The sequence below is a fragment of the Podarcis filfolensis genome, assembly GCF_964270895.1.
Source record: "Podarcis filfolensis genome assembly, chromosome: 1".
Lineage (NCBI taxonomy): Eukaryota > Metazoa > Chordata > Lepidosauria > Squamata > Lacertidae > Podarcis > Podarcis filfolensis.
The window spans coordinates 105,641,617-105,651,861 of NC_139604.1; the positions used below are offsets into that span (position 1 = coordinate 105,641,617).

At 44.8% G+C, this 10,245-nt stretch overlaps 2 protein-coding genes across 8 annotated transcripts; one reads left to right on the forward strand and one right to left on the reverse strand.

Moving 5' to 3' along the window:
- Nucleotides 1–918: 918 nt before the first annotated feature.
- Nucleotides 919–3,242, reverse strand: ACYP1 (acylphosphatase 1; the record flags this gene model as incomplete). Of its 4 annotated transcripts, none has more annotated exons than XM_083621952.1 (3): nucleotides 919–1,351; nucleotides 2,274–2,369; nucleotides 3,066–3,242. In XM_083621952.1, the coding sequence occupies 3 exons, from the start codon at nucleotides 3,240–3,242 to the stop codon at nucleotides 1,136–1,138; spliced, it is 489 nt and encodes a 162-aa protein (XP_083478078.1). In that variant the 3' UTR covers nucleotides 919–1,135. The 4 variants fall into 4 exon arrangements, with proteins under 4 accessions (XP_083478078.1, XP_083478075.1, XP_083478076.1 ...); XM_083621949.1 differs by lacking the exon at nucleotides 3,066–3,242 and adding an exon at nucleotides 2,832–2,939; XM_083621950.1 differs by lacking the exon at nucleotides 3,066–3,242 and adding an exon at nucleotides 2,682–2,822.
- On the forward strand, nucleotides 2,630–8,834 carry ZC2HC1C (zinc finger C2HC-type containing 1C). Of its 4 annotated transcripts, none has more exons than XM_083615603.1 (4): nucleotides 2,630–3,186; nucleotides 3,705–3,784; nucleotides 5,181–6,468; nucleotides 7,487–8,834. In XM_083615603.1, the coding sequence occupies exons 3-4, from the start codon at nucleotides 5,200–5,202 to the stop codon at nucleotides 7,790–7,792; spliced, it is 1,575 nt and encodes a 524-aa protein (XP_083471729.1). In that variant the 5' UTR covers nucleotides 2,630–3,186; nucleotides 3,705–3,784; nucleotides 5,181–5,199; the 3' UTR covers nucleotides 7,793–8,834. The 4 variants fall into 4 exon arrangements, with proteins under 4 accessions (XP_083471729.1, XP_083471728.1, XP_083471730.1 ...); XM_083615602.1 differs by having other exon boundaries at nucleotides 3,049–3,186; nucleotides 3,705–3,800; XM_083615605.1 differs by having other exon boundaries at nucleotides 3,132–3,172.
- The last annotated feature ends 1,411 nt before the right edge of the window (nucleotides 8,835–10,245 follow it).

Sequence of the window (10,245 nt, forward strand, 5' to 3'; positions counted from 1 at the left end):
GGGTTTGAAACACACAGGTTGGAGCCTTTTTTGTGCTCTTTAAATTCGTCAGATCTGAGCATTAGCTATATAGCCTTCTCAATGCAGTGCAGACTGCATACACATGAAGTGTTTGTAAAACAGTTTTATATGGATAGGCTCCACTGTTAAGAATGTAAGAGCCTTGCTGGATCAGGCCAAAGGCCTGTCTAGTCAAGTAACCAGTGTGGCCAAGCACATACCAATGGGAAGCCTACAAGTGAGAAGTGAATGCAACAGCACTCTTCCCACATGTGATTCTCAGCAACAGGCATTCAGAGACATACAGCCTCCAATAGTGGAGGTAGAACATAGACTTCATGGTTAGTAAGTAGCCTTTGATTATCCTTTCCTCCGGGGATCATTCATTCCACCAGATTTACCAAAGGCCCAGCTTCATCATGTACCTCCTACCCCTGAACTATGCAAGCTTGTCATTATAAAAACAACTGTTTTAAAAACTAGTGTCCGAGTTTGATGTATTTTCCCCTCTTCCCTCCTTGTCCCTTTTCCCTTATGTGCTGTGGCTTTTTAGATTGTAGGCAGAGGTGAATTTTGGGCAGTGCAATCGGTTCCACCGCACTGGAGGGCGCTGCAGGGCTTTGCAACTATAACGTAGTGAATTGAGCAGAACCAAAGGTGAGAGGCTGAGGTGGTACCAGATTTTGGCCTTGCACAGGGTGCCACTGACATTTTAAAGACCAAAGTCTGCCATTGTTGTAAGCCTGTGGACAGGGACTGCCTTGTTTTAATTGATTGTATGTAAAGCCACTCTGGGAGCCTTGTTGATTTAAGAGCAGGGTACATATGCTCTAAACTTTTTTTGGCATCTGCCTGTCTCAAGAGACAATGGAGTGCACCTCCAGGGGGTGATGTTAAATAAATAAATTAATAAACAAACCTAAGCATACACTTTATTAACAACTCTTAACACATCAAGTTCTTAGAACATTCAGTGTAACCAATGTAATTACAATATAAATAAATTTAAATATACTGTTAAAAGTGAATAAATCTGTACATAAACAATTAATATAAAAACTAAAGGGAGTGCTTTCTTCCCAATGAGCTTATTGCTCTTACTATAAATATAGTGCTTTCCCCCCCTGGGGCACTATTATTTGACAATACAAAAGTCACTATGCTCTAAACGAGCGATCTTCTTCTCATTGCGGAATTCAGCTCTGTCGATGCGGGACTTGGGGCTTCCTGTCTTCTGAAGCCATTCTTGAAGTTGTCGCACCTTGACAGTAGGACCTTGGATTTGGCCTTGCACAGTGCCATAGTCAGTATTCTGCACCCAGCCAACGACACCCAACTTCTTTCCTTCAGTCTAAAAAAATATATAAAGATGCAATTTATATGCTGGAAAAAGAAATAATAATACGCTGCCTTGTGGGACATATCTGAGAGAAGGAAAGGCTAAGGAGTATACATTATACAAATCCAGAGTGGAGTCCCTAAGACAGTCGGATGGCGCCTTGTACGCTCCTTCCGGCAGCTCCTGCAGCCATGTTGGAGCAAAACATATTGCTTTCCTTTCCTTTAGACCACATCAACAAGGCCAAAAGGAGTGTCTTTTTGTCTAGGCAGCCCAGGACCTCCATATACACTGCCCAGGCTTGCGCCCCAGGGAGGTCACTTCAGTGCTGCTAACACAGCAAAAACAACACAGGAGGCAGCAGTTAAGAGTTACTGGTCTCTGCTGCCACAGCAGGCACTGTAATTCTTCAGCAGTTTGGCTCCGTTGTCAACATATATATGCTGAAACACACATACATACACACACACACACACACAAACACACAGAGTAATTAGTCTGAATAGAAAGGAAACTACAGAATATATTTGCATAGCAACCAATACCAAAGAAGAAAGAAATAGCCACTGTTTAAAATCCAGGCCTTTTGACAATACAAATTGAGGATCAGCGTGGTTTACTCTTAAATAAATGGACTGGAGATAGGACTGTAGCCCAAGGCTGTATCCACATACCCAGCTTAAAACACAGCTAGAGATACAGTTGTGGCTAAGTAGTGCATGTATCTCAAAGAGGCAGTAGGAAAGCACTGGAGGCGGGAGTGTATACACAACATCATCTGCTCAGCTGCCCAAGCAAAGCTTCTAAAGCGCTCATAATGCTCACGCTTCCCCCCCAAATGCCTGTGTGGGCGCGCTGGGGAGACGACCGGAAAAGTCACACACCACCTTCCCTTTGCCTACCCCAGGGAAACCTCAGACTAGAGCACACCCACCTGTGTGTTTTTGCGGAAAAACACCCCTTGGACTTTCCCGAACACTTCGTAGTCCACTGAAATGAGGCCGTCTCCCTCCGCCATGGCCGCTGGCGCCTGGACCAAAAGCAGAAACGCGATTAGGCAGAAAAGGAGACGCCGAGGGTGAGGGTCCCATATTGCCCACCCCCGCAAATGCTGGGAGAAGACGACGGTAATCTCCGCAGCCTCCGACGAAGGAGCCATGGTTGTGGCGGCGGCGCCTACTTGGCCCAGCGACTCTCCCAGGGAGAGAGGCCCGCCTCCCACTCGGCGCCAGCCCCGCGTGCTGCCCCATATTAGGGAGGGCAGAGGGCGAAGGGGCGCGGCGGGGTCAGGGCACCGCCCATCATTTGCATCCCCTTGGCTACAGAAGAGGGAAGGAGAGACCTGCCGATTCAGGAGCCTCTCGGCGTGTTATATCTAACCGCGCGAAGCTCCCGCCAGGCTCGTCGCCAAGCAGCGGAGCCGGTCTCCGAGCTCCCAGTCAGGAGCCAGGGGCACCTGGTGGCACCAACCGCCACTAACGGCTCGCCTTACCATGGAGCTGCTCTGGGCCCAGGTGACTAGAAGGGCCCCAGAAGATGGAGCGGAAGTGGAGACGGTCGTCAAGGAACGAGACCCGACGTCTCTTTCTCTAACCCTTCCCCTGCCCCCGCTGCCTCACCGGCCCTTTTCACGCTGGAACGGCAAATAAGCTCGAACCATAGAGAGGGGACGACCATTTCCCTTAAAAATAAATAAAAATAAGTCAACGCACAGAGATATACAGACCCTAAAGATGCGGACAGGAAGCGGGGAGGACGGAGCCGGATGTAGCACGCGGGCGCTCGTTGCTAAGCAACGGTGGTAAACAGCTGCCCTGAGGATCGGGTGCTGCGGTAAGAAGAGGCAGGTGAGAATAGGCTTGGCTTGAGGGGCTGGGGACGAGTGTCTGGAGCAGCCAGACATGCTCTGCGAGGGCGGGCGAGCAGGCAGGCCTTGCGAAGCGCGGGGGTCCAAGTTACCCTGGAGACTGAACAGGTGGGTGTGGGTGTCCCCTCACCCACTTCATCCCATATCTCGGTGGAAGATGTTTGCTTGGCTCCTGTTGCCCCGCGTAGAACTGACCAGGTAGTCGCTTGGGGCGAGCGGTAATAGGACGCTGGGTTGAAATCTTTTAATTCCGCACCTAACTGGCAGTCTTGTTGAAGAATAAGGGCCGGGGGACGGGACCCTGTGGCCAGACACAAATTGTTGGTCTCCAACACCTGTCAGCCTTAGCCAGGATAGGCAAGGGGATAGTCAGGGATGATGGAGGCTGGAGTGCAACATCTGGAGGGCCGCTGGTTCTCCACCCTTGACTTGAGGATGCAACCTCTATTAGTTTCCCATAGGAATAGCTACCATGATTTAAAAGAATTATTTTGGCAGGTATCTTGCATCAGCTTTCTGACATTGAGGCCCATCTCTTGCCAACATCTGATGAAGCTTCTACTGTAGTCTAAACAACTGTTCAGTTACCTTAAGGTTAGTGTACCTGTAATGAGCTATCAAACACCTGTCAGGCCACCTTCCCATTATTAGGAATTTTGCTGATTCCATTAGGGTCAGTAGCATCATTACCCTAAACACTGCCTTAGATGTACACTATGTTACTGTCTTCTATTACATGAGAACTGTCATAGTGAATGAGAGCAATAGTATATCTAGTTAAATATCCTGTATCCTAGATGCTATACGTATACTGTCAGCTGGATGCTATATATAGAACTTTATCCATTTTATTTAGTCTGCCGCCTTTGATTGTCAAAACCTTTCATAAGCATAGGTTGGTGCACCAGTTGAACAGATAGCTTGATCACAGTTGTCCATACCCTGATATAATCTAGGGTTGACAGATGTGATACATTGCATGTGAGGTACTTTTGAGTAATGGTAATTTCAGTTGGTTCAGCATACTTTCTGATCATTTTGAACATATTTCAAGTGTATTTAAAAACTTCACTGGCTGCTCATCAATTTCTGAGAGCTGGTGCTTATCTTTAAATGACTTGATACCCAGGTACCTGAAGGAAAACTTACTACCATGTCAGCTTTCCTGTGCTTATCATCTTTGGAGGCTCTCTTCTAGGTACCCCCACTATTTGAAGTAGGGAGGATGGAGAACAGAGAGGGTCTCTTGGTTGTACCACCTTGTCTATGAAATTCCCTCTCCAGAGAATTTTGTCTGACACCATTATTACTATCTTTTAGCAGTAGGTAAAGGCTACATACAAATAGCTTGTTTGTTAAAAGCTTATTAAATAATTGGGTAGCAGAAGCAATATTAGAGAAGTGTTGTGGATCAAACCTGTAGACAGAAGACCAAGTGTGAAAAGGTTTCCTTGCACTAACCTTGAATCAGGGGTGGGATAGTGGATTGCATCAAGTTATGAATCTCCCCACCACCATTTATTAAAGTCTTTGTAAAAGGCTTTCTGTGCAGATATAATGGTTTGATCCCTCCCTCTGCCAGTCCATTTTAAGAGAGGAAAGGTCTGGACAACTTGATACACTGTTGACTTCTTGTCCCCTTTTCTACACCATTCCTACTCCCTTAGGCCCTGATGTCAACACAGAAATTTCTAATGGCATAGGGTCAAATTTGCCTGGTGAACTTGCATTTGCACAGATTTAAGGATTCTGGATATTGTGATGATACAATGTCAGGCCCTCATGGAATATTCTGTCATCTTCCCCATATGCCAGTGCTGTTTCCATCACTGCAAAGCAAGGGCCCCCTGTATATATCTGTAAAGGCCCCCTAGAGCTGATGTGTACTTGCTTTCCCCTATTATAGTAGGGGGAAGGGATTCTAGCATGAGGGCCCCAACCATAGCATGTATGTAACTTGTTGCATTCCCCCAGGCTTTATTGGAAATGCTGAATGGCTCATTTGCAGCTGGCCGTGTGTTCACATATGGATCCAATGGCAGCCAATTCCAGCCTTCCTGCAACAAGCCAGGAAAGATGCCACCCTGAGGCTCTTAAAGAGCAGGTCCAGCTAGAACACTTGAGGAGTAATATCCAGCAGCAATTCCTGTGCAACAAAGATAAGAAGCTGGCAGATCTTCATATCCAAAAAGGGCGGAGCTCTTCTTGTTCTCAGCCTGCAGAAACTAGTCAACTGATTTTGGAGAAGGCAGGTTTCTATTCTGCTGGCCCACGCAATTGGTACTTCAAGGGCCAGGCCAACAGTCTGCCCTCCCACTGGAGAACCAAACGGAGAGAAGGTGTGGACAGGTCATACCCTCTAAAACCAGTCTTTCCCCATACAGCTGGGAATGTTCACCTGCCCAGTTCTTGGCAAGTTGGGAGCCCACCAGCTAGAAAGACTCCTCCCATTAGCCCTAGCTCAGAGAAAAAAGGAAGGTCACATGCAGTGAAGACTCATCATGTTAGAGGGCCTTCTCCTTTTTCTGTAGAGCAATCCAAGAGAGCAGCTTCTCATTCCCGTAGGGCAGAGTCGGGCTACATTCAAAAACTGGAGGCTGCTGGGCGGAGCTTAGAGGAGGAGATCCAGCGCAAGGAGGCCCTGCTCAGGGAGAAGCTGAGGAGAACGGAAGAAGAGCTTCGAAGAATCCAGTGGGAGAGGCAGCAGGCAGAAGCAGAAGGAAGACGGCAGCGGGGAGGACTATGTATGCCTGAGAGGAAAACAGCAGGTATTACTCAGGGCCATGTTTCCAGGTCTATAGCGCAAACGCGTGACTGTCCAAAGGTACATATTCCAGACAGCCCTGCTGTCTCAGTGGGGACTACCCTGCCTCCCCAGGCACTCCACATGGAAAAGCTAAAAAAGCAAAGATTGGTGGCTAGCAACAGTAAAATTCGAGAGAATGTATCCCAGATTTCAGCCACTTCTAGCCCAGAACTGGCTTCCATGCGTGACCAGGCTCCTTCTGCAGCAGCCTCGTTGGGACAGGTTGACTGTGTGGCAGCAGAACCCTCATATACAGAGGCTCCAAGCAGTGTAGAGGATTGGGGAGAGTGCAATTTCTGTGGGCGAAAGCTTTATTGCTCCAGGTTGGAGAAGCACATAAGCATCTGCAGGAAGAATCATGGCTCCAAGAGAAAAGTGTTTGATTCAAGCAAGGCTAGAGCAAAAGGCACCGAATTAGAGACCTATTACCTATTGAAGGGTACAGACACCTCTCAGGTAATACATTTACTTACTTGTTATGCATACCCTGCTGTTCCTTTGGGTCTGTTTGGAACTTTTAGACAGTCACTGATCAGCCTGGGCTCTTTTTAGCTTTAATGATGTACCAGCATCATTTGCCATCATTCTCTGGTTTCCACTTTGGTCTGGGATGATGGTCATTCTTTAACGCTTGGAGTTCCTTTCAAATCATGTGGAATTCCTAATAAATCTTGATGATCCCTAATATCCCTCTAATTTCCATTCATTTACTTCAATTCAGCCATGGGTAGGGTGACTGCTAGAAATTAGACCAGACAAGAGCCCAATAAGTAGGTTGAAGTCCTGGTAAAAGTTTAGTTAAATACACCAAGACTTAGCAGGGAGAATGCTAACTATTTTACCTTCTTTCATCATACAAAAACGAGATGTTGAGGATGTGAAAACAAATTTTCAAAATTATCAAATAAATTTTATGTAACAAGTCAAGTCACTCATAACTAACCTACAAATGTCACAGCTGCATGGTAAGATTAAGATCAGGCTTAGAACGATCCTCTGAAATTAAGAATGAAGGAAGTACTCATATTTAAAAGTATGGAACAGTCCAGTGGCATTAAAGTCCTTCTATTTTAGAGGGTCTGTTCAATTTCATCATCAGATTAACTCTGGTAATTTTACCCCAGTTTAAGAGATTTCATCTGCATTCCAGTTACAATGTTCAGATGATCTGAGTATTGGCAATGATTTTGGTAGAAAACCTAGTGATATCATTCTGCAGTGGACCTGTGAGTTAGTGATATGACTTTTTAAAAGCATCACATGTTCTGTCCACCTAGCAGAACTTTGGTCTTCACATATGCTATGTAGTTCCATTTGCCTTATAGGGACCAAGAACTTGTTACATTAGAAATGTCCTGCTATCTGGTATATGATAACTAAACTGTGTCCAGAACAAAAACAGTGGCAGGAAATATCAGAGTGTGAGCTAACAGGTTGTACTAATAGTTTCTCCCTTTCCCCCTTCTCACTACAGAGAAAGAATTCCAGACAAAATTTTGAGGCTTCCAAGCAAAACAGTGAGATATCTAAGCAAAGCAACTGGAGACAGAAGCACGAATCGTTCATCAAGACATTGCGTAGGGCTCGTGAGCTGCAACGAGTAATCTCCAAAGGAGGGAAGGCATCAGACCTCCCCCCAGCCCCTGCTATGGAGAACCCAGACTACAAGTTATGCCCTTATTGCACCCGTCAGTTTGCACCTAAGGTGGCTGAGAGACACATTCCCAAGTGCAAGAACATTAAGAACAGACCCCCACCGCCACAGCAAAAGAAGCGCTGATAGTAGTGGGCCAAAGTGAGATCTGCAACTGGCATCATCACATTGAGGCTCCCTGCCATTTCCTTGTTTGATAGCACAGAGTAGCAGACAGCATTCCCAGTGCTGCAGTTTCATTTTATATATAAATACAAAGGTGTGAAATCAGTGAGAAGCCCATAAACCATGAACAGATTATTAAACCCCATGTATTGCATATTAAGGTCCAGTGCTTTGTAAAATAGTTAGACCTAAGGTAGTGCTCTTACATCTGTGTTGCTGCTGTTGGCTGGTCCTCATTCCCTCCCCTTCACAGAACCCATGCACATTAGGATTTCTGTCTGCCTCCTAGGACATGGGATTATGTGCTAGAAAGATACTACTGAGAATTATCAGAAGGAACTCTTACCTGTCTTGAGGTAATCTTCAACTTTGTAAGGCACCTGCTAAGTGGACTACCATTCTTGGTTTACATGTTCATACAAGAACAGAGAATTCTTAGCTCCCATAACTGAAATGAAGGTCTTAAACTACCCAGATGCTCAGCATTACGTAAAGCTCAAACTATAGAACTGTATTACTAATATAACTGCTGGGAAGGGGGTGATACCTACTTAGATATATTGCATGCTATCCATCTCATCTGGCCATTAAGTTTTCTTGCCTATCTACAAATACTGGCAAACAGAAACCTGGTCTGTCCAAATTTCTCTAAAGCTAAAAAAGAATGGCTATGGGGAATATGAGAATGGTGATTGTAAAATGGATTGATTACTTTAGCATGATTTGGCCACTGAATCCTACCTCTTTATGCAGTCATAAGCTCGGGGAGCGGGGAAGGAAAACTAGTTAGTTATTCAGGAGGTGGGCATTTGGACTAGCCATATCTCTGGTGTCAGGTTAGTGGCTGAGACATTTTGGGGGCTCACCAACTAGAGAGAGTGTTAGGCAAGCAAGGGGAACAAGTGCATTAAAAGTGCATTAAAAGCAGGGTGTGTATGCATTCATTGTCTCCCAGTGATGAACTAACTGTAATAAAATATGTGGAATGTGGCAACTTGGAAAACATGGGGGAAATGTAATAATTGAACGTGGGAATCTATTACCTCCATCACAGCTTCTTCAGAGATACCAGCATTATTTTATGCAATGCAGTACTTCAACAGATTATGTGGTTCATAAGCATTGCTACGGATGTCCGAAAGCTTCAAAATGCAAGTGTTGATTCACTTGTGAGAAATACTGATATGGCTTTAGAGATTGTAAGGACAAAACTAGTGGTGTGCATAAGCCCCTTTCATATCACCGGTCATAAAAAAGAGCAGCAAAGAGTACTGATGTGTTTAACTTTGTAAAAAAGTAGGACATGGAATTCAGGAGAGTATCCCCACTGTAGGAGCTACTATAATGGAAATATGAAACAATTTTCAAAACACACTCCACATTTCTGTTACTAACAAAGTTAAAAAAAAATGTTGAGGACAAACTGGTTTTCTCCATTGCACGCATGGCTATTGCCAACTCCCCTTGTTTGCTTTCTGTATGCTTTCAAAGGTGATGTTATCAAAGGTTTTCACTGCTTCTCCTGCACCAGCCAAAGGAAATTTTAAAATCCCTTCAAGAGGAATTAAAGAAAAATCCAGAACCCATTTTCCTTGAGTTACAACCATTTAGAGATTATCTCTTCAACAAAATAGTTTGCACTGTCTGCAGAACAGTAAGAAATATGCACTTGGAGAGATTCAGATTGTTTCAAAGGAGTTAAAAACAAGCAGACCCCCCCAAAAAAACCCCTTGCAGTGTACTCTATTATGCATGTGTGGCTAAGGAAGATGCCAAAGCCATAGAAGAGAGAGATGGCTCTACTCTTATTTGGGTCTTTCTTCATATGCAAAATATATATCGTCAGTTGTGTATAAAGTTTCTGAATACACTTGAGCCTTGATTTGGCACCAGAGGCCTGAGGAGGCAATTTAAATAGATTGATTTTTGCTGCCATCTGTGAGGTATGGAGTTTTTTGACTGTGAATCCAAGCCAACATCAGCATCACCTCTGATATGCAATATTAATAGGGGGACTGTATTGCAGAGCTTCTGTAAGTAACTCTCTCTCAGCACAGCCCTTCAACCTGCTATGTGGGTTTAACAGTGAGAGAGTTCTATGCTGATGAGCTGCATAATTTTTAATCATTTCTAAATAAACACACCATTGTCCCCAAGAATGACAGTCAGCATATGGGAACACTACACAGCACTGCAAATTCTAGGAGGGCGCATCTCCAATAAAAAATATCTGCTATACCTGCTCTCCTTATTACCTTAAAAAAACAACAACCCAGAGATATGGGTCCTCTGCTTTTCCAAGATACAGTACTCTTGAGAAAACAGGGAATACTCATCTCTATTAGTTGTTCCAGACTCAAAGATACATATCCACCTCTCAACAGCAAGTTATATTTCTAACCAGTGTGTGCTAC